At 54.5% G+C, this 23,434-nt stretch overlaps 1 protein-coding gene across 1 annotated transcript; it reads left to right on the top strand.

Annotated features, from left to right (window-relative positions):
* Positions 1-1,456: 1,456 nt before the first annotated feature.
* On the top strand, positions 1,457-22,424 carry E2F2 (E2F transcription factor 2). The gene is made up of 7 exons (XM_079138214.1): positions 1,457-2,248; positions 7,903-8,008; positions 10,601-10,820; positions 11,595-11,754; positions 12,706-12,819; positions 14,471-14,663; positions 20,089-22,424. Exons 1-7 carry the CDS (start codon positions 2,000-2,002, stop codon positions 20,346-20,348), a joined length of 1,302 nt encoding a protein of 433 aa, XP_078994340.1. The 5' UTR covers positions 1,457-1,999; the 3' UTR covers positions 20,349-22,424.
* Positions 22,425-23,434: the final 1,010 nt, after the last annotated feature.

The raw sequence follows: 23,434 nt of genomic DNA, 5'->3' as shown, positions 1-23,434 counted from the left end.
GTCCTGTGCCAAAAGCTTTACATGCATTATCTCATGAGATTTCCCCACAATCCCATGAGGTAAGTGGGATTAGAGAGGAGAAAACCAAGGTTTGGAGAAATTTTAAAACCTGCCTGGGGCCAGACATGGTGGCTCAGGTCTGTAATCCAAGCAACTCAGGAAGCTGAGGCAGGAGGATTGCAAGTTCAAGGCCAGCCTGGGAAATTTAGCGAGACCCTTGTCTCCAAAAAAAAAAAAAAAAAAAAAAAAAAAAAACCGGGGATAGGAGTTAGTGGTAAAGGGTAAAGTGCCCCTGGGTTTAATTGTCAGTACCAGAAAACGAACAAATCTTGCCTGGTGTCACACAGCTGGTAAAGCAACAGAACCCCAGTTTCAATCCAGACATGCTGTCAACAAAGCCTGGGTCAGATCACTGATGAAGTCTGCAACTGGGAAGTGACTCCAGAAGGTTTTGAATGCCAAGGCTCGGACTTGCGTACTAGCCACATGGCACCAGGCAGGACTCTACAGATCTGGAACTGAGTGGCAGCTCTGCCCCTCACTACCAAGGTCATTTCTCTGAGCCTCTCTGAACTGGAGAAATGAGGAATGTAAATAGATGATCAGCAATGAAGGTTTCTGAATGAGGGAGGGAGGCTCTAGTGACAAAAGGATTGTCTAGGAGAAACCTACAGATGTGCAAGTGTCCCTGGGTCCTCAGAATACAACTGTAAACAAAACACAGCTCTGCACTCTGGACCCTCACTCCAGCTGTGCCTACAAGGGGCAGGGCATGATTTAGTAGAGTAAGGGAGAAACCATTTACTGGAACAAACAAGGAATCCAGAGCTGGATTGTCCCAGATTCTAGAGTCAGTTTTCAAATCAGTTTCAAGTCAGTTTTCTAATCTCTCTGTATGATCTTGGGTAAGTTATCCTGCTTCTCAGACTCTCCACCTTTCCCATAAGGATAATCATTGCTCTTCCCAGGATTGTTGGTGTAAATTAAATAAAACAACACATTTAATGATCTAGCATGGTGCTTGCATACAGTAGATACCCAATAGATGTTAGTTTTCTCTGTGAAGAGGCATAAATGTTAGGATCCATCCCTCGTCCCCCTGCCAAGTGAGGTAACAGGTTCCTAGCTTTCATTTTAGTGGGAAAAGGGATATAAATGCATTATAATATAGCCGAACCATGCAAATTAACAAAGGGCCCTGTGACCTCGGAAATGCACTGGAGGGTCCAGGCTCAGGTTTGGATTCCATACCAGAATATTTCCCCCCATCCCCAGGGAAGCCAGGCCCCTTTTTCAATGAGCTGCTCAATCCTGTGCTGTGTGTCTCGTCAGCTTCTATCTCAGTTTCGCGGGCTGCCGACGCCCGCCTACAGGGCCGATAGCAGGTGTCACGGCCCCTTTAAGCTGTAAAGCTCGTGTTGCAATCGGCGCTTCCAAGACCGGTCCTTTCCGGGGGGCGGAGCCTGCACGTGTTGCAGCAGCCAATCAAAGCGCCGCATTTTCCGCGGGAGATCTGAATTTCGCGGCACGCAGTTTGGCGCTAAAAAAAAAGAGAGAGAAGAAAAAAGAGACAGAGAAAGGCTTGGGGACCGGAGAGCGAGCCGGGAGCGAGTCGGGCTGTCAGGGCCCCCTGCCGCGTCCGAGCACGCCGCGTCTCTGCCCAGCCCGCAGGCGCCCGAGGCTTCTGCCCAGAGCTGCCCGGACCCCAGGCGCCCCAAGGCCTTCGGATCGCGGGGCAGTCCCGGGAGGCGGCCGCCCTCGGGGCGGGACAGCTCCTGGCAGTGCCACCGCCGCCAGGCGGTCTCCAAGCCGCGATCTCCAAGCGCTGCTCGGCCTTAGGCCAGGAAGGGAGGGTCCGGCCTTGCCGGGTAGACGTCCATTGGCGGCTTCCCCCGGCCTCCGCGCCATGCCGCCGGCTGTGTGAGTCGCTGCAGGCTCCGGAGCCCGCAGGTGCCCGCGGGCGCGCCAGAGCCGTTGGGTAGGGGGCGCCACACTCGCCATGCTGCGCGGACCCCGCATCCTGGCTCCGGCCGCTGCGCAACCCCCAAAGGGGGTGCCTTCTTTGAGCCCCACCGAGCTGTGGCCACCCGGCCTCAGCAGTCCCCAGCTCTGCCGGGCCACCACCTACTACACCTCGCTGTACCCGCAGTCGGTGCCTCCTGCTGCGGCACCTAGCACCTGCCTCGACGCCACTCCCCACGGACCGGAGGGTCAAGTTGTGCGATGCTCGCCCGCAGGCCGGCTGCCGGTAATTCTGGGGACCCCCACTGCTTTTCCCTGTGCTTTTCTGGGTGGGGAATAGGAGGGAGGGTCTCCTGAGACTCAGTTTGAGCGAAGCAGGTTTGAGTATGGGGGAGGGAAAAGATGAGCTTTCAATTTCCAAAACAATCCATTGCCCCTAATAACTGAGCAAAGAAAAAAAAAAAAAAAAAAACCCTCGTTTTCTGAGTTCGGATGAAATAATCTCGTCCCCTGTAGTGGGGTGTACTGGGCACAAAATTGGGAGTCTGGAGTCCCAATCCAATGTCCTTAGTACCGGGTGACTCTGGAGAAGACCAGAAGGCACCCAACATTGCCACTATTCATTCATTTCTTTATTGTTTGGTCCAAAACCCAGTATCCTGCACCTGCTGCTTGTCCCCAGGGCTTGGCCTGGGGATACCCTGGGGACTTAAGACAGGAAGATAGGTCTGGTGGCTCTCTCTGATCCAGTCTGGCTTGGACAGACTCCAGACTGTCCATGAAGCCAACTCCTTCCCAAGTATATGCCCTAGGTCTTTCCCCAGCCCAGCCTTGTCTCCCAGATAGGCAGTAGCAGATGCAAATACAGGCAGCCCCCTGGGGTTCCTGTTCAGTTGGGCTATTCCCTCATGCCCCTGCCCGTTGCCAGGGAGGGCCCAAAGTATGGTGGCATCCAGCAGCACAGGGTGTGTTTTGTGGGAGTGGAATTCCTGGAGCCAATGTGAACCGAAACAGTCTTAGACTGGGGGTGGAGTGGGAAAGGGCCTGGGGGATTGGGGATGGGGTGGGGCTAGGGGAGCCTGGTTTCTAGTCCTGATGCCACTAATCCACTGAACTTGGATGAGTCTGGGCCTCAGTTTCCTCTTCTTTAAAATGCATGTGTGCGTGGGCTAGCTGTGGGGCTAGCTCACCGTGGGTCACTTCCAGCTCCAGGTCCTTGGTTTTGGGAACATGCTCCAGTGAGAGGATGTGGGGGTGTTGCAGTTGGCTCAGTTGTGTGTGTACTAAGTGGGCACCTGCCACTGCCAGGCCTCTGGTGAGACCTGTGCCAGTCAACAGGCACGGATTCCCAGCCATCTCTGACTGCAGGGAGAGCCCCAATTCCTGCTACTGGAATCAGGGTTTGTTTTACCGCCCCAGAGCATTTCCTGCCCATTATTTCCAACTAGGAGGGCAGGAGGCAGTATGCTATCATCCTCATTTTATAGGTCAAGCAACCGAGAATAACCATTATTTTCCAGTGTCTTGTGTTCAGTATTTTATAGTTTAAAGCATTCTGTAGCCTGTTAAGTAGGTGGAATTAGTAGCTCTGTGTTACAGGTGAAATGAAGGTCAGAGAGGGGATATGACCTGTCCAAGGTCATACAGGGAGATTGGGTAGAGGGACCTGACCCACAGGCATCCTTCTATGCAGCCTTGACTACTGAAATAGAAGCTAGTGTCCCCAGGGAAGGGGACTCTGTGGCAGGGCCATCTCCTCTGGCCAGCTGCTTTTAGACTCAGAGTTTCAATAACAGCTGTGGTTTTGAACTACTTTGAATGCTCCCAGAGGAACGTGGAGTGCATCTGTCTGAAACCTGCCCCAGGAGGGGCTCAGCAATCTTAGCAAGGACAGCCCTCTTTTACTCAGTGCCTCTCATATGCCAGACACCACTTGGCACTCTTCAAATTTGTTATCTTGGTCAAGATGCCCAGGATGAGGCACCTTGAAGGTAAGGAAATTGAGCAGAGTAGTGAAGTCACTTGCCCAAGTTACGAGCCAAGTGGGGGACTCTGCTTGCATCAGATCCTGCTATAGACCTGCCAGGCCCAGGGCCCCCTTCTCCTGTGGGTGCCCAGATGCCCAGGGCCTCAGCCCCATGGGCAGACCTGCCCCCTGCTTACTCATTTTACAAGGGTGTGACCTGAAGCAGCTCCAAACCCAGCCCTGGGTGTGGCTGCCCGCTTTGTGGCCAGGCTGCAAAGTGCAGGGTGAGCAGGATTTGTGGGGGGAGCTGTCCTTTAAAGTGTTGGCAACCTAGTTCAAGGGCAGGATGAAGGCTAGAACCCAGTCTGCTTGCTCTGTCCAGAGTTCTTGCCACCACCTGGAGAAGACTCAGGAGATACTCCTTCATCAAGTCCCTCTGGCCAGGCACATGACATTATTCTGTTTCTGCTCTGCAGGAAGTTGTGAAGACAGTGGGATTCTGCACCATTCTGCAAGGGTTCTCTTGTCTTTTTGTCTATATTTTCCAAATTTCCTTTGAGAACCATAAAAGAAAATAAATTTTTTTTTTTTTTTTTTTTTTTTTGAGCTGGAGGTGGGAGTCTGGCTATGCTGCCCAGGCTAGCCTTGAACTCCTGGGCTCAAGGCAATCCTCCTGCCTCAGTCTCCTGAGTAGCTGGGACTGCAGGTGTGTGCTATGCTGCAAAGGCTGAAAATAAACCTTTTCTTGACCCCCACAAGGCAGATCAGGAGATGTGGGCTCAGAGGGGCGAGGCCACGAATCCCGGAAATTCCAGTCTGTCTGGCTGCCAGGTGGCACCCATGGGGGCCGAAAGTGAGGCTCAGTCCCTTCTGTGTGCTTCCACTCCTCACTGTCTAACTTAGGGGTTGGGAGAGACTTGGCTCCACTCTGTGTGACCTTGGGCAAGTCACTTCCCCTTTCTGAGCCTGAGTTTCCTTACCTTGCTGCCAGTAAGGGGCTTGGCCTGGGTCTTCCTATAGGTCACTGTGTTCTCTCTGAGGGTGGGCAGGATGTTCTTGAATTCTAACCAGGTTGACGGGGCTGTCGAAGAGGCAGGAGCCTTCCTGGTCTCTGGGTGTGGTCATAGGCCTCTGCTTTCTTTGGCCCCTCGCAGCTGTCTCTTTCAGCTCACCCTTGAACTTGGCCCTTGCTGGTGCCTTGGTCCTGGCAGCTGCCTGCGTGAGCACCGGCCTGGGCAGGACAGGCGCTTTCGCCACTCACTTGCTCACTCCTCGGCAGAGGTGGAGTGGATTGTCCCCATTTTACAGGTGGTTCAAGAGGCCACCTGACTCTGCTGCTCACCCACCTAAGAAGGGGGAGGCCGGGCTGTGAACTAGGTCGGTGTGTCCCCAGGCCTGTGATCAGCCTCTCCTTGGGGTTACCCTCCGCCACCTCAGTTCTGCAGGCTCAACCCAGCCACTGCCCAATGACTTATGGGTAGTGCCTCGGTGTCAGGTGTCCCAAGGTGGGGGACATTGCTGCTCAACGACCCTGGGAGTAAGGATTAGGGTCAGGGGGAGTAAAAGAAGGGAGGGGGCTCATGTGTATATGTGTAGTGACGGCTGGCTATGCCAGCTTTGGCCCTAGTACCAGCAAATCCTGGGGGAATGTATGTGGCACTGAGCTGAGACAGCTTTGCGTGGCTCTGGAGTCAGACGGACCTGGGTTCGAACCTTGGCTCTGCCTTTGCGTGAGCATGGGTGCCCTCCTTAACACCGGAGTCCTCTTGTCTGCCAGGAGTGCCAGTCCCACTGTGGCAGAACTGCAGGAGCATGTGCCCGGCCCCCTGCAGGTCTCTGCTCAGGGCCCTCGTGCCTCTGGCTCTGCAGGGGGTGAGGTTCTGGTGAGGAGCTGAGTGCTCTGGAGACTGGGCTGCGTCAGTTCCACCTGTCTCCCTGCCCTTTGTATTTCTTACAAGGGACGGATGCAGGGACCTGGGGTGGGCAACCCTGACAGGCTGGACAGAGGCTGGGAGCTCACCAGCCTCAACTCCTTCAGCTGTGAAGTGGGGACCGGCGGGGTTGGGAAGGCTCAGGGAAGTGGATATTGAGGCTTGACTCGTACTGCGCAATGACTGGGCTTCTCTAATGCCAGGATGAGGCTCGATTCCTAGAACCTGGGACCTCACCAGTTAAGAGGCAGATAAGGAACATTCAAGGGAGGCTTCCAGAGGAATGAGCAGGGAGGTGTTTGGATTATGTCTGGGCCTGGGCAGGGGCAGATGAGAGAAGAGTCATATTCAGGCTCCTGAACCAAGGAGCAGAGTTCCTCCAGTCAGTCCAGGAAGACTTCCTGGAGGAGGAAGGAGTGGGGGAGGGGAGCTGACTGCAGGAGTTGTCACTGTCCCCCCACCCCACACCTGTCAGCCCAGCTGTGCTTAGCAGCGGTTAGTAGACTCAGCCTGCTGAGCATGACCTCACCACCGAGTGTTAAAATAAGCCCTTAAGTCAGGGTGGGGGTGTCTGGGTAACTCAGGACAGGGGAGGAAGGAAATGGGCCCAGTGGCCCCCAGAACTGTCAGGGAAGATGGTGAGATTGAATTTTAGGTGTGGGGCTGTGCATTTCCTGAATACCTACTGTGTGCTGAGTCACAGACTGAAAATTTTACAGACTGTCCTTCTGAGGAGCCCTGGAAGTATTGTCTGCCCCATTTTACAGAGGAAGAAACTGAGGCTTCTAGAAGCAGAGCATTTCCCAGGTCACACAGTGAGTCTGCAGAGGAACTGGAGACTCCAGATGGCTCTCTAACCTGTGCCCCAGTGCCCCAGTGCCCTAGCCCTGGCCCTGCCCTGCCCTGCCCCTGCCCAGCCCTAACCAGAAGGGAGGCCCTTTTCCGGGCAGAAAGGCCCTAGCTGGGCCGTGGCGGCTGGGTGGAGAGGAGCAGATGGGTCTGTGGTTTGATTTCCCCAGCAGGTGTTTCCCAAGCTTGCTGGGAATGGGGAGGGGCAGCAGGGGCCTCAGCTGCCTGTCTTTAAGACACTGGGGAAGGGCTTTGTCTGCTTCTCAGCAGAGAAAGAATGGCTAAATGTCTCTTGGGGGGGGACCTGGATCCCTCAAGCCAGAGCCCAAGCATGAGGGTGGGGGATGTTTGCACTATTTCCCAGTGTGGACGCCTCCCTGGGGTGTGGCATCACGCCAGGAAGTCCCCAGGGCCTGGGCGGATGCTAGGCCACACCCTGATAAGGGCCAGCTGTGGGGTTGTGATGGGCATCAGCTGGCTGGGTCAGCTGTGTTTTGCAGAGGGGCTGGTCCTGGTCAACCTGACGTGGTTAGGCCTCATCTGCTACTTCCCCTTGTGTGTCCTCTGGGCCTGGGGCTGGGGGTAGAGGCAGCCTTGGGCCTGTGGTTAGGAACCCTGAGCCTTTGGCCACACTGGATTTGGTAGGGCCTCCAGTGCCTGGGCCTCAGAGAGGTTTATTTTATTTTACTTTGTACCAGAGATCAAATTCAGGAGCACTTAACCACTGACCACATCCCCAGCCCTTTTTGTTTTGTTTTGTTTTGTTTTCGTGGTGCTGGGGATTGAACCCAGAGCCTTGTGTGTGCAAGGCAAGCACTCTACCAACGAGCTATATCCCCAGTCCCTCCCCAGCCCTTTTTTGAGATAGGGTCTTGCTAAAGTGCTTAGGGCCTTGCTAAGTTGCTGAGACCGGCTTGACTCTGTGATTCTCCTGCCTCGGCATCCGGAATTGCTGGGATCACAGGCGTGCACCACCATGCCCAGCTCAAAAATGGGATTTTTTTTTGCCCCTCAGGAAGCAGGACATCCCTTTTCTGAACGCTTACCTCTCAGGTCATCAGTGTCTCCTTACCAGTAAGTGTGGTCATGCTTCAAGGACTGGTGGCGAACAGGAGGTAGCTGCTAGTGCCCCAGGTCAGGGAAAGTCAAAAGACAGACCGATTCTTACTGCATCTCTCTCCCTGTATCTTCAAGGCCAAAAGGAAGCTGGACCTGGAGGGCATCGGGAAGCCAGTGGTCCCGGAATTCCGGACTCCCAAGGGGAAGTGCATTCGAGTGGATGGCCTCCCCAGCCCCAAAAGTAAGAGCTCCCGAAGGCCACCTCACGGTGGGGTGGGGTGGGGTGGCAGAGGGCAGCAACCCTACCCAAATCATCAGGAGCAATATTTGCATTTTCTGGTTTATCAAGGTTTCCTGTGTATTCTCCCGCTTGATCCTGTCTAAGGCAACGTGAGAGTCAGAGAGCTCAGGTGACTTGCCCAAGGTCACACAGCTAGTAAGTGGAGTCAGGACTCAAGTCAATGGAAGTCTTGCCCTGCTTCCACATCACATGCTGTTCCCATGAGCTGAATATTATGACCGACACTTTGAGAGCCTGCTGTTTTTAAGTTTTTGTATTTAGTTCAGTCTGACCTTTTCTAATAGAGATAAAAGCTCAGGAATAGGGCTAACCAGGGTCTTTTCCCCACATCCAGAGAGCTAAGTATGTGATTCAAGGGGCCTTGAAGCTTGGATCAATCCAGCCTGTGCCATCTGTGAGGGTTTTGTTTTTGTTTTGGTGCTGGGGGTGGAACCCAGGGGCATTTTACCACTGGGCTGCATCCCTAGCCTTTTTTTATATTTTTTATTTTCAAGGCAGGGTCTCTAGCTAAGTTCTGAGGCTGGCCTCGAACCTGTAATCCTCCTGCCTGAGTCTCCTGAGGTTCTGGGATTACAGGCATGTGCCACTGTGCCTGGCCACCTATGAAGTTTTTAAGATCCTGAGGCTGTCCAGCTGGAGATTTCCAAAAGCTAAATTGGAGGGGATTTCTGCCTCTCAAGACTTCAGTCCAAATTCTTGTTAAATTGGCAGTTTAAGCAAATGTGTGTGAGAAATGCCAGTTTTTCCAGAGAACTAATGAAGAAGGTAAATAACTAGGTCTGTTAGCTTTTTTTTCACTGTGACCAAAATACCCAACAAGAGTAACTTAGAGGAGGAAAAATTTATTTTGGGCTCATGGTTTCAGAGGTTCAGTGTATGGTCAGCCCCCTCCATTGCTCTGGACCCAAGATGAGGCAGAACATCGGGGCAGAGGGCATGGTGAAACAGCCCTGCCCGGCTCATGACAGGCTCATGACAACCAGGAAGCGGCCTTCTAGGACACGCCTCCAGTGACCCACCTTCTCTAGCCACACCCCACCTACCTGCAATACCACCCAGTTAGTCTTCAAACTGGGATGGACTGATCGGGTTACAGCTCTCATAATCTAGTCATTTTACTTGTGACTATTCCCGCATTAACCCAGGAGCTTTTGAGGGACACCTCATAACCGTACCATCATAAGGTGGGACATGTGAGGGTCAGGAATCTGAGTGTCCAGGCAGGGCTGACTTGACTGGTCACTCTTCTGTGAACTTTAGTCGTCTTATCTGTAAAACAAGATACAACTAGATCAGGAATGAAGAGAAAGGTTCCTCTTCAGTTGATTGGTAGAGGCTGCCCAGAGCACTATATTGACGGCTTCTAAATTCAGCAGGATTAGTGAAAAACTGTGTTGATCAATTAGTGATGTCTGCCACGAGCACAGAACCTGCTAAAACAGTCTGTGTGCCAAACACTTGCTGTCTGTGCTTTAAAGAATTCTGCAGGCCCTTTCCTGAGGAATCTGAGAATCTCTAAAATTCAAGTTCCAGAACTAGTTTGACCACTCTCTTGCTATGTGACTTGCAAGTCACTTGATTGCAAAAGGCCCCTTATGGTTTAAGATGCTGTGGCTGAGATATAGTCTTGTGACATCCACTTCATTGAGGAAGGGATTTTTTTTTTTTCTACAAATTCACCCCATTTGATGTTATATGACTGATTCCCCTCAGATGACAGGGCTACCCATGGAAAGAGAAGGCAAGTGTGTGTCTCTAAAAATGTTCTCAAAATCAAGTTTGTCTCCAGACACAGTGGCACTTTGCCTGTAATCCCAGTGACCTTGAAGACAGACAGGAGGATTTCAAGTTTGAGGTCAGCCTCAGCAACTTAGGGAGACCCTGTCTCAAAACAAAATATAAGAAGGACTAGGGATGTAGCTTAGTGGTAAGGCACTCCTGGGTTCTCTCCCTGGTACTGAGAGAAGAAAAAAAGAACCCCAACAAATCAGGTTTCCCAGTTCCCTCCCTACGGTAAATTCAAATTCCTGGCATAACTGGCAGGATAGGTTAATGGTTAAGAAGGAAGACCAGAGCCAAACTGCCTGGGTTAGAATTCCAGCTTTGCCACTTTGCAGCTGAGTGAGCTGACCAGGTTACTTAACCTGTTGGTGTCTCGGTGTTCTCACCTATGGCGTGGGGATGGTTCTACGCCAACCTTAAGTGGCGTTGTGAGGATTAGATGTATTCACATATAGAAAGTGCGCGCATCAGTGACCTGCACACGGCCAGCAACTGCAGTTGATCCGGTTGCTCTGAGCTGTGGTGGAAAGGTGTTCTGAGTCAGGACACCTGTCTTCCAGTCTTGACAGTGCCCCCTGGCTGTGACACCTTGAGCAAGTCATTTTGCTACTAGGTATCAGTCTCCCTGCCCCCCAGTGTTCTGTAGACTGGAAAGTGGGTGACGGAGGGTGGTACTTCAAGGGTGCAGGTCGGTGGAGATGGCCCAGGCTGGTCCTACCTGAGCCGTGAGTGGGCCTTTCTCCTCCTCAGCCCCCAAATCGCCCGGGGAGAAGACTCGGTATGACACATCGCTGGGGCTCCTCACGAAGAAGTTCATTTACCTCCTGAGCGAGTCGGAGGATGGGGTCCTGGACCTGAACTGGGCTGCCGAGGTGCTGGATGTGCAGAAGCGGCGCATCTACGACATCACCAACGTGCTGGAGGGCATCCAGCTCATCCGCAAGAAGGCCAAGAACAACATCCAGTGGGTGTGAGTGTCTGGGCGGGGCCGGGCAGGTCGGCACCAACCTGTGGGTGCACTGCTGTGGGCGGAGCCAGGGGCAATAGCCAATGGGTGTGGATGTCAGGGGCGGGGCCGAGAGCAGCATCCAAGGGCACAAGTGCCCAGGTGGCCGAAAACGACCAACACGTTTAAAAATGCTGGGGCGGAGCCGATGGCTCTGAGTCGGGTGGAAGAGACTGGTGCCATGCTGAAGTGACAGTTAGGTGGGGACAGTGGAGAAAGACTTCTAGGAGGTGTAAAGGCCTGCAAGGACCCCAGGTCCTTCCTGGTGTCAGGGATGTCAAGATCCCCAGCTCTTAGCTTAGGAATTCCCCGGGGCGCTGAGTAGGCGTAACCCAGACTGCTGTCCCCACTCTAATGTCAAGGACAGACCTACAGCCCTGGCATGAACCCTAAGAAAGCCCTGGCGGGGGAGGCAGGACCAAGGTCACTCCCGTTCATTTGGGAGAGAGGCTGGAGCATCGGGATGGGCGGAGTTGAGAGCCCTCCAAAAATGGGGTTCAGGCCTTCACTCGCTTCTCCCCAGCCCATCCTCCAGCCTCGGGTTCCAATCCAGGGCAGTTCCCTGGGAGCTGTGCACGACCACTGATTTGCACAGCCCAGGGGACACCCTGGCCGGCTGCGTGGCCACCCTTGTTCTGGAGTTTCACCCGATTCACTGTCACGGCTCTGTGCAACCACACTGGAGTTGGGGCTCCCGGGATGTGGCTGATACTGACACTGGGGCTGCTCTATTCCCAGAGGCAGGGGACTGTTCGAAGACCCCACTCGGCCTGCGAAGCAGCAGCAGCTTGGGCAGGAGCTGAAGGAGCTGATGAGCAAGGAGCAGGCTTTGGACCAGCTCATCCAGAGCTGCTCCCTGAGCTTCAAGCACCTGACTGAGGATAAAGCCAACAAGAGATATCCTCCTTGTGGTGGGAAGGGTCGGGCTGCAGGGCCTGCTGCCTGTTTACAGCTGTCCAGAGGTGTTTCAGCACCTCCCTGCAGGGATTCTCTCCGCCTAGTGGTTAGACATACATGTTCTTCCTTTCTTAGACTTTCTTCTCAAGCCTGTTAAAATTACTTTCTCATTAAAAATAAGACAAGTACATTTCTTTCTTTTCTTAAGATGGAGTCTTGCTAAGTTGCTGAGCCTGCCCTGGAACTCTGTGGTCCTTCTGCCTCAGTCTCCCAAGTAGATGGGGCTGCAGACAGGACCCACCCCACCAGCTAGTACATTCCTTTAAATCGAGAAGACGGAGAGAAGGGAGCTGTGACCTTCCTGTAGGCATTGTTCCTTAACTGCACACTTGGGTGTGTTATTTAAATAGTTCTGTGCCTGCTGAACATTATTTATGTTACCCACTTGGTGTATTACCATACACATCTTTCTATGTTGTCACATATCCTTCCTGAACTGTTCGGTTGACCCACATGAAGTCTTTGATATTTGAACACTTTTTATCTTTGAAAAAGAAATTTCGTATGGTCCAACTTCTTATTTATTTATTTAGGTACTGGGGATTGAATCCAGGGGTGCTGTACCACTGAATGACATTCCAAGCCCTTTAAGTTGCTTAGGGCCTCACTAAGTTGCTGAGGCTGGCCTCAAACTTGCAATCCTCCTGCCTCAGCCCAGTAGCACCTGGCATAAAGTAGTATTTTAAGATGACTTTTTTTTATCCATTTGCTTTCTAACGGGATCCAACTTGAAGAACAGATGATACTTTTGCAGTGTTTCTGAGATGTTTAAAGAGCTTTGAGAAGGTTATGTTTGGAGGCTTGGAAGAGGTGGGTGGAGGTCCTGCCTGGGAGACTGGAGGTGGGACTTCTGATCAGACAGTTACTTTTCTTGACTCTTCCTGCCCCTACACTGGCCTATGTGACCTACCAGGACATCCGAGCTGTTGGCAGTTTTAAGGAGCAGACGGTGATCGCCGTCAAGGCCCCTCCACAGACGCGACTGGAAGTGCCCGACCGGGCCGAGGTGAGAGAGCAAACGTGGTGAAGGGCAGGGTTGGATGGCCCAGGCAGCTCTCTGGACTCTGTCCCTGGCACTGCCCAGCCCTGAGTTTTGCTGTTCCATGTGGGTGCCCATGGCAGTATTGGTGGCCTCCAAGCTGGGGGCAGAAATGGCAGAAGCTGGAAAAGGTAATGGAGATTTAAATCTAGCCTGAGGAAATCTGTTCCTTCAGAGGTCTATTCTGTCTGTATCCCACCTGCCCTGGGTGTGTGTGCCCACACTCAGCCATGTTAGTACTCACAAAAATCCTTTCCTTCTGACTGTGCTGAGGTTCAAGGTCAAAATTTGTTTGTGTGTGTGTGTTTATGTGTTGGGGATTGAACCCAGGGGCCCTTGACCCCTGAGCCACATCCCAAGCCCTTTTTTAAATTTTGAGACAAGGTCTCACTAAGTAGCTAAGGCTGGTTTTTGAACTTACAATCCTCCTGCCTCAGCCCCCTGAGTAGCCTGGCAAGATCATAATTAACTCTCCCTATGAGGCCTCCAGTGCCCTGACCCCAGCTGACCTCACCAGTCTCCTCTTCCATGCCTGCCCCATCCACCTTTGCTGTGGCCGCACTGACCTGTGTGCAGTCTCCTACCACACTGAGCACAGCCTTATGCACGTGCCGTTCCCTCCAGCCATAATGCTCTTCCCTCTCTCTGCCTGGTTTACTGCTACTTATCCTCAACATGAGTCACTTCCTGGAGGAAGCCTTCCCTGATCACCCTCTGACCTCACAGCCTCTTGTGCTTTCTCATCACACTAAGTCTCCCTTCCCCAGGACACATGTGGCATGGTGGCGTGAGCCTCCTGCTTCCTGTTAGAGTGTAGGCTTTATGAGCGAACTTTCTGCGCGCCTTGTGTCCGCAGCCCAGGGTCTGGCACATAGTGAGGACTCCGGAAGGAATTTGAAGGATGTGGAGCCTGCAGAGTTGATGGAGGCCCATCCCTCCCTCGGAGGAGCTCAGGACCTCGTGGGGAAGAGACTCAGACAGTGATGCTGTCATTTATAACTGAAGATGGGCTTCACGAGCAGGACGTCCAGAGGAAGCCGCCTGGGGGGGACAGCTGAACTGAGTCTTGAAGACTGAGCCATGGGGCTGGAGAGATAGCTCAGTTGGTAGAGTGCCTGCCTCGCAAGCACAAGGCCCTGGGTTCAATCCCCAGCACCAAAAAAAAAAAAAAAAGACTGAGCCAGGTTTCTGTAGACCGTCTGTGTGCCCTAATGGAGTGTGTGCAGACACCCACAGGTTGTGTGGCTGGTGTGCGGTAGGGAAGGGACAGGGCTGAGGCCACGTCTCAGGACTGGGTCACTGCCTCTCCCAGTTGTATCACAAGCTCAGCCATGAGCTGGGGAAGGGTGCTCCCCCAAAACTACATGACCGGAGGCTTGGGAGGCTGATTTCCCAAGGGAAAGCCAAGGTGCTCTCCCTAGAACAGGATCTAGGGTGCTGGACAGCCAGAGCAGCAGATGGCCACCACAGGCCAGGTGGGACACTCCTGGAGTCCCGCTCAGGGCTTGAGCTTCCTCACATGGACAGTGGCAGCCGCCTGTGTCTGAGCAGTCACACTAACCCACAGGTCAGTGTCCAGCTGCCCGGGGCCATGAGCTGCCTTCTCTTCCTCTTGCAGGAGAACCTGCAGATCTATCTGAAGAGCACCCAGGGGCCCATTGAAGTCTACCTGTGCCCGGAGGAGGTGCAGGAGCCGGACAGTCCTGCCAAGAAGCCCCTCCCCTGCCCCTCCACCCTCAGCCCCAGCCCTGACTGTGCCCAGCCCAGCAGCAGCACCGGCCCTGCAGTTCCGGAGCCTGAGGCACCCTCAGGTAGGGCCTTCTGCAGGGGGACAGCAGCGGGGAGAGCAGCTGGCCTCCGTTTCCCTTTCCACGTCTGCATCTGTTGGGTGCCCACGTCCTCCAGCAGCTGGGGATGTGTGCGGCCACTGCCCCCCACACGTGCACCACACTTTGTGCTCTGAAGCATGTGGACAGCACTCTGGCTGGGCAGCCGGTGGCCCTCCCAGGCTCGGGAGGGCTCGGACCTGAACCCAGCTCTGCGGCTTTACAGCTGTGCGTCACCAAAGCTCTTGCCTTGACTTCCTCATCTGGAAGTCGGCTGGGGAGTTGATAAGCTAGAGCTCTCTCCACAGTCAGTCCAGGTAGGGGCCTGGCTGGAGGACTCACCCTTGACTGGGAGGTGCGAGGCGCAGTTGGCAACACTGGGGGAGAGTCCCCGGGAGCACAGAGGAAGGGGAAGTGCCCGGGAGCTTCCCGGAGGGTGGGAGTCTGTACAGTGCCCTCCTGCAGGCTGGCTCTTGTGTGGCTGGATCACACACCAGGCTGGACCAAGGCCCCGTGAGCAAGCGTTCTATTTGTTTTCTGAGCAGAGTTCCTTTAAGTAGAACCCTAGCCTTTCAACAAAGGCAGGGCCAGAACTGGCCTGCTGGGTGTCGGGTGGGGGTGCTCCGCAGAGCACAGGTTGGGTTCCATTTCTCTAGCTCAGCTTAACTGTCGCCTGCGGGTCAAATCTGGCCTGCCGACACATGACCTATGAGCTAAGAATGGTTTTCATTTTTTATTTTTTTCTTGTGGTGCTGGGGATCAACCCCAGGGCCTCGTGCAGGCTAGGCAAATGCTCTATCCCCAGCTACATCCCCAGCCTGGTTTTTAGTTTTAGAGTTGGAGAGGTATGACTGCATTTGAAAAGTCCAAAATGCTCTCCAGCCCTGTAGAGAAGTTTACTGACCCTGATCTAACACAGCCCTTCATTTTACACAAGTGCCCAGAGTGGGCGAGTGGTTTCCCTAAGGTCACACAGGAGTTGATGGCAGACCTGGGACAAGAGCCCATCCTCCCAACTCTTCTCTAGTGAGCTCCCTTGTGTTTGTTGGCCTTGTCCAGGAACCAGGGCTCCTCTTGCCAGCCATCTGTCCCTTTGGGCACCTCCCCAGTGCCTATCTCCTGCCCCAGGCTCATGCCCCACCTTGTTTTCCCTCCCATTCTGCCTCCTCACTCAACTATTGGCATGCACACGGCTCTCCAGAGGTAGAACCACCTCCACTTCAGTGTCCCCTGAGGCCCTGGGTGGAGGGGTTGACCCCACAGTGTAAGTAAGGGCAAAGCTTCGACCTCAGTTCACAGGTCAGGATCTCAGAGGAGTCGAGACCCCGCACAGCGCAGTGGGGGAGCCAGCCCAAGGCTGGCTTGCGGGCCACGGCTGCCCCTCCTCAGCCCTGTCCCTGTGAAGGTCAGGGGAGGAACACACACACTCCACGTTCTGGCCTGACGTGGACTCATTTTGAGGTCTGAGCACCAGAGGTCAGACCCGAAGTAGAGGCCATGACAGTGTTGGGTCTCGGGTCTTGGCCCTGACCTGCCGTCACCAGGGGAACTGCTAACCCCTGCAGCCTCAGCGTCCCTCGTAGGAGGGGTGGAGCAAGAGTTGCCTCTAAGGCCCCTCCAGGCTCTGATGCTCCGAGAGAGACGGACAGGTAACTGATGGCAGAGGATTTGAAGCTGGGAGATTTGGGTTTGAGGCTGTACCTCGCCTCCGAGTGACTCGGTTCCTGTAGGTGAGTCACTTTAACTTCTGCAAGCTTCAGTTTCCATGTCTCTAAGATAGGGACCCTTAAAATTCCCTCGTGGTCAGGTCTGGTGGCCTGCACTTGTGGTCCCAGCTACTTGGGAGGCTGAGGTGGGAGGATTGCTTGAACTTGGTAGTTTGGGGCCAGCCTGAGCAACATAGCAAGACTCTGTCTCTAAAAAGAATAAACAAGGCCTGGCATGGTGGCAGACACCTGTATTCCCAGCCTGCGGGACACTCTCGCTGTAGGAAGGAGCCAGCTCCGGCTGTGGCCGAGATTTCCAGGTACAGTGAGATATCTCAGTTACTGCTTCCAGCTTCTTGGTGAGGCAGGTTCTTGTTTTCCTCGTGAGAAAATGAGGCCCTGAGTCTGTCATCTGGTGAGAGGTAGGGCTGGGGTCACACATCATTCTTGTTCCCAAGCCTGGCCTCTTCCTGTAACAGCCTCAATGTGCTAAACAAATGTCAGGGTTTGTCTGTAGGTCTGTCTGCCTGCCTTCCTTCTGTCCTGGGGATTGAACCCTGGGGTGCTCTACCCCTGAGCTCCTTCCCCAGTCCTGTGTACTTTTTATTTTGAGACAGGGTCTCTAAGTGGCCAAGGTTGGTCCTCCTTCCTCAGCCTCCCAAGTAGCTGGGATGACAGATGTGCACCCTTGCCGATTTTTAAAATTCAAATTTACTTGACTTCTGTGGGCCTCTCTCCTCGTCTGTAAATAGAGGTGATGGCATTGGCTCCTTCAGGGGGGTGTGGGTGTCAGAGGAGGGGCCTCACCTGGAGAGCAGAGCAGGCCCCAGGAGCCCTGGGTGAATGGAGCTGTCATTACTAACCGTTTGTTCCACCCTCTCCCCATCATTTCATGGTGGACATACAGGCACCGTCCTCCCTTCAGAGGGGAGGAATCGGAGGCTCAGAACCGTGAAGCCACTTGCCAGGTTACCCAGCCACTTAGAGGCAGGTCACAGTCTGCCCGCAGCGCCGTGGTGTCTTCAAAGCTGGTTTGGTTGGAGCATAAGGAATGACTAATGGCGCCGTTCCGAGCCTCAGAATCCACTGGACAGGCGGTTGCTGGTGCCCCATTCCACGTCCCTGTGTGGGAAGCCACCTTCTTCCCTGGGTGGACGTGAGCGTGGTGTGCCGAGGGGTGGCAGATGTCCGGTGTGGCCATGAGGGAGGCGTGAGCTGGCGGGGGCGAGGCGGGCCGGGCGAGGCGGGCAGGGTCGGCAAGGGTCCTTTCAGCCCTGGCCAGAGCCTGGGTTTTATCTCAAGCCAGAGGGAAGCCATTCAGGTTTTCCAGTTGGAATCCAGACGGCTGGTGTAATAATACAGCCAGGTGACACAGGAGGCTCCTGCCACGATGTAGGTGAGGGGCCCCGGGCAACGACCAGGACCACAGCAGTGGGACAGAGGAGAGGGCAGCTAGGGAGTGTGGTTGGGCTTGTCCCTGGTCTGGATGCAGGGGGGGATGGCAGGATCCCGATGCTTCCTGGGAGCTGCCAGGCAAGGGGGAGTTAAAGGCAAGGCCTCTGAGATCAGCTGGGGGGTGCGGCCAGAGGAGAGTTAGGGCGCGGAGCCCAGGCCTTCGAGGGTTAGGAGCGGGAAGGGGAGGAGGATCCAGCCAAGGAGACTGAGCAGTGGCCAGTCTGAGGAAAACCAGGGGAATCTGGCGTGAACAGCTGCTGGAAGGCCAGATGAGTCGAGGACAGAGAGGGGTGGGGATGCAGGCCCAGCAAGGCCCTGGCTGCTGTCCCCAGCACTCGAGGAGGCTGGAAGAGGAGGCCACAGAACCGAGCAGAGGATCCAGCAACATGGAGGTTGTGGGCTCAGTGACTTGTTGGGGACAGACCCCCCCCAGATGGAAATGGGCTAAAGAATGAATAGTAATGGGGAAGCAGAAAGTCCACAGGCTTTCTCAAATATTTGAGGAAGTTTAGGATGAAATGGAGCAATAAGATGGCCCAGTCATTAGGTGGGGTCATGAGGTCAGGCAGACTTTTTTTCCCTTAAAATTTCTGAGGGTGTGGTAAGACATGTAGTAGAAAATCGGCCACGTTCACTATTTGCAAGTCCGTGGTGCAGTGATTGTTCATATGTTCATGCTGCTGGGCAGCCCTCACTGCCACCTGCTGGAAACTAATCCATTCCATGAGGACCCTCACTCCTCCTTCCCCCCACCCGGAAGCCATCATTCCACAGTCCCCAGGATTTTGACTATTCTGATATCCCTGAGTGGAGTCATGCAGTATTTGTCTTTTTGTGACTGGCTTATTTCACTGTCATATAACATCCTCAAGACCCTAAACCTAACCCTAGCCCTTAAGATTCCTCCATGTTATAGCATCTGTCAAAATTTCCTTCCTTTTGAAGACTGACTAATATTCCATTGTGCGTATATATGCCACATTTTGTGTTTCCAGTCATCTGTCAACGGGCCCTTAGGTTGCTTCTGTGCGCTAACTTGTGCACATCTTGCTGTGAGCATGAGTGGTAATGTATCTTATAGCCCCTGTCCGTTTTTTTTTTTTCATTTCTTTTGGGTGCATATCTATAAGTGGCATTACCAAGCCATCTATCAATTCTATTTTTATTTATTTTTATGGGGTGCTGAGGATTGAACCCAGTGCCCCACACATGCTAGGCAAGCGCTCTGCCACTGAGCCACAACCCAGCCCCTTATATTTTATTTTGAGACAGGGTCTCACTAAGTCGCTGCGGCTGTCCTTGAACTTGCTGGGATTACAGGCCTGTGCAGCTGCGCCCAGCCCTCTGTCCATTTTTTAATCGGGTTTTTTGCCTGTTGAGTTTGAGGAGCTCCCTGGGTGTATTCTTAATCCCTTACGAGATCCGTGATTGACGCGTGTCTTCTCCCATTCCCTGGGTTGCCTTTTCACTCTGCTGATTCTGCCTTTTGGGCATGAAATTTTTTATTTTATGCTGGGTGTAGTGGTGCACATCTGTAATCCCAGTAACTTCAGGATCCCAAGTTTGAGGCCAGCCTGGGAAACTTAAGTGAGACCCTGTCTCAAAACAAACAAAGAGGGCTGGGGTGGAGGTCAGTGGTAAAGAGCTTGCCTAGCATGTGAGGCCCTGGGTGTAATCCTAGGGGCTGCAAAAAAAAAAATTTTTTTTTAAATATAAAGTTCAATTTATCTCTTTTATTTTAGTGCTTGTACTTTTGGTATCATATCCAAGAAACCATTGCCAGATCCAATGTTGGGAAGCTTTTGTTCTGTACTTTCCTGTACGAGTTTTCAGTTTTAGGTCTTAGATTTAGGCCTCTGGTCCCTTTTGAGTTCATTGCTGTGTATGGCGTTAGATGAGGGTCCAGCCTCATTCTTTTGCCTGTGGATGTCCATTTTCTCGCATCCCTGTCAGAAGGACTGTCCCTTAGGGGAACATGCTTAGGAAAGTGGTGACTTCTCAGAGTGTATCTGTGCTGACAGGAGGGAACTAGGTGATGCAGGAAGAGGAAATGATCTCAGGGTGGTCCGGGTGGCAAAGCCGGTGTGGGTTTTGAGAGCCGGGGGTTGGGGGATGGTGGAGGTTTCTGGACAGGGTGCTGGGTGTGGGCAGGCGGGGAGGAAGGAGGGCGCAGAGCTGTGCAGAAAGCAGGAAGGCTGTCCTGCAAGCTTGGGCCCAGGCATGACCTCTGTCTGTCTGTCTGTCTCCAGAACCGGTGCTGACTCTGCCACAGGGGCCACCACCACCATCCCTCGTCCCCTTGGAGGCCACCGACAGCATGCTGGAGCTGCCGCACCCACTTCTACAGCAGACCGAGGACCAGCTCCTGTCCCCAACCCTGGCGTGCAGCCCCCTGATCAGCTTCTCTCCGCCCTTGGACCAGGAGGACTACCTGTGGGGCTTGGATGGGGGTGAGGGCATCAGCGATCTCTTCGACTCCTACGACCTTGGGGACCTGCTGATTAATTGAGGGGCCCTAGCAGACCACCCCTCTCTACCTCCTCTCAGACAGACTGACAGGTCTGCCACCCTCAGGGTGTGAGTCTCCTCCCTTCTCACCTCCCAGCAGGAGCTGGGTGAGGAGGATGGGGGTTGGGCCTGTCCCTCCTCTCCTGACCTCTGACCTCTCACGTGAAGGACCACAGGTCTAAATTACTAGGTTCAGGGAAAGGCCCTGCCTCCTCCTTTTGAGGGGTTATGAGGACCCTTGATATTTCAAGAAGCACTTAATGCCCTTGTATTTATTTCAGGTTAAGTTTTGTTTGTTTGTTCTTCCTGAGTTTTAGCAGGGATTGTTCTAGTTTCTAGCAAAGCTTCTCCTCAGACAGGCCCATTCCCGCCCAGTGTCCAGGGGCGGGCCTTCCAGGGGCCCAGACCAACTCCTGGCTGTCCCCACAGCGGTGGGCATGGTCTATGAGGAGTTCTCCAGTTTGCTAGAAAGCTCGTTGCACTTAGGCCTCGTGATTCCAGTCAGTGCCAGGCCCTCGGCCTCTCTCCACCTGAGGTGTCAGCCTGGGGTTCCCGATCTTCATCTCAGAGGAGGTTCTGGCCGCCATCTTGGGGCAGGCAGCTCTGTGGCTCCTGTGGAAATAGGAGCAGCCAGTCCAGGAGACCCCTTCCTTAGGGAATCCTTACCTCGTCATCACCTTAGAATGTAAAAGTGATCTTCCAGGGAAGCAGCAGGGAAGAGCTCCTGAGGAAAGCAGGCAGGACTGTGGAGCGGCCACCCTGGCAGACACCTTTCCTCAGTCGTGAGTCCAGGGAGGCAGAGGCAGGGCCACGGGAGGCGAGCTGAGGGCAGGGGCCTGCAGGAAGCATGGCCCCGAGGCTGCGGTGCCCTCCCTGCTCCCTGAAGGGATCTTCGCTGGAGACCAGGCCGTGGCAGTTAGTGGGACAGGCCTGCGTCACCCCTTCAGGTGAGGGGGCCCAGGAGGTCATTTGGCCTCGCCCCCTCCCCCAGGGGCCTGACCATCCACCGTGTCCCTTGGCCCTCCCACCCAGCCCCCCCGAATGGGGGTGCTCGGGCTGAACCGAGGCTGGCCCTCTGGGGAGAGGTGCCAGGGTGCTGGCGAAAGGCCCCACCCACCCTCAGGGAGCTGTGCTCCTCAGGGGCTCAGCCGGGCAGCACTTTTCTTTCTTTTGAAGTTTGTAGCATTAAGTTGATTTAAAATATGAAGTTGGTTCGTCGGGTTGCTTCTGAGTGGCCGACTGGCCTGTGAAGTTGGGGGAGCTTGAGGGAGGGGCCTGGTGTGAGCTGACGTCCAGCTGGGACAGCTGGGGTTGGCTCGGCCTCCTCCCCGGAGTAGCCAGTGCTCGCCGACGCCCCTCTCTCACTTTGGATGCTTTGTAGAAATGTCTGGTCTCCACTCCGCAAACCTCCCAGGGGTTTCGCTAGAAGCCCACCTGGAAGCCAGGCTGGGCATGGCTTCGGCCCCTGGGTGGGGGTGGGATCTGTTTTGGGGTAAGCGAGGCTGGAGGTGATGTTGCTGTCCCCAGGTCTCCGCTGGGCTGCCCCTCAACCACGCACCAGCCCTGAGGACAGACGCTTGGCCTCCGTGCCTCGGGCCTTTCTGGAGTGTTCTTTCAGAATCAAATTGCAGAAAAGGGAGAAGAGGCCCGTGGGACCACCTGGGAAGAGTTGATGCTGAAGTGTAGCCAGACCACAAGCTCGGTCCCCACAGGCCCATCCGCAGGGCCAGACAGGGGGCCTTCCTGGGCCGTCCGCGTCACACCCTGCCCGCAGGTTGAGGGGTCAAGCCTCTTTCTTGCCAGTAACAGTTGAAACCCCCCGTTCCTAGAGCGCTTTGAGAACGCCATTTGGAGTGTTGATTTCCTTCAGAGGCCACGTGAACTTTAAAACCGGGGCAAGAGAAAGGCCAGTGTCTTTCTGAAGTAGATGATGTGTGCCAGGACATTTCTTAGCCCCCAAGTCACTCATGTCCCCAGGGATATCCGAGGCTCGGGACTCCAGGGAACTGAATAGCATTAACTATTTAGTTGACTTGAGGGTTCAGAGATTCCCTGACACCACCGAAGGCGTCCGGACGCCCCCCTACACAGCAAGGTGTCCGCGCGGCTGCAGGAGGGAGGAAGATGGCCGGGGCAGTCCCGCTGTCCCTCCCGCCCGCAGTCCGTGTCCTTAGCCCTCGTTCTGCAGCGTTCAGCGTGTAGTGAGTCGGGGTGCCCTGGCACCCCGTGTTGTGTGGCTTGGCGCATTTGAAGTGCAAGCTTTGAAGTTGTTTGGAAATGTCTTCCCTGTTCTTGTCGTTGTATCCCGAGGTCCCCCCGTTCTCCCACAAGGACCCTCAATGACCAGGATGGCCACCAGCCCAGCTAACTACCGGCTCCTGGGAGACGTGAAAAAGCCTTGCAGCTGTTGTTTGTCTTGAGGGTGAACCGGCCGGAGGGAACTTGGTCCCTGTGCCTGGGACTCCATGCGGGTCACTTCCCTCTAGGCCGGGCTCCCTGGGTGGGCCCTGATGAGCGCCCCTGGCGGATCCTCCTTGTGTTGGGATGTTCGGGCATTAAAGCACAGCAGCCTGGGGACTCTGGGTGCCGGTCTTTGTCCTGCTTTCTGAGTTACACGCATAACCAACTGTGGGTCTGGGGGTGGGATGCTCTCCGCCAGGAATACGTTTACCCCGCTGATTGCCCCAGACGCAGCCTCCCGCCACCCCAGCCTGGCTTGTCACCATACCTGAAATCTCAGCATGAAGACACTGAGGGGTTAGCAGCACCCAGATCTGGAACATGGCCACCCTACCTTGGTCACCCTCGCACGGCTGGGCCAGTGGCTTCCCTGACCGTCTCTGTGGTTCTGTGCTCCCCTGCATCCTGTCCTCTCCACCAGTGATTCTCGAGTGGAGGCCCCGACGGCAGCTCCACTGTTACCTAGGAGCTTACCCAGGCCTGTGGACAAGTTAGGGGCAGGACCCAGAAGGTCCTGGTGAGCCCTCAGGAGGGTTCGAGTGTAGCCAGAGTTGGAGGGCACATGCCCACCACTACCCAGAGAGCTTTCCAGAACGTTCTCAGTAGTCTCTCTACTTCACGCCCGTC

This window comes from Sciurus vulgaris (genome assembly GCF_902686455.1).
Source record: "Sciurus vulgaris genome assembly, chromosome: 1".
NCBI lineage: Eukaryota > Metazoa > Chordata > Mammalia > Rodentia > Sciuridae > Sciurus > Sciurus vulgaris.
This window is presented reverse-complemented; position numbering and strand designations above follow the sequence as displayed.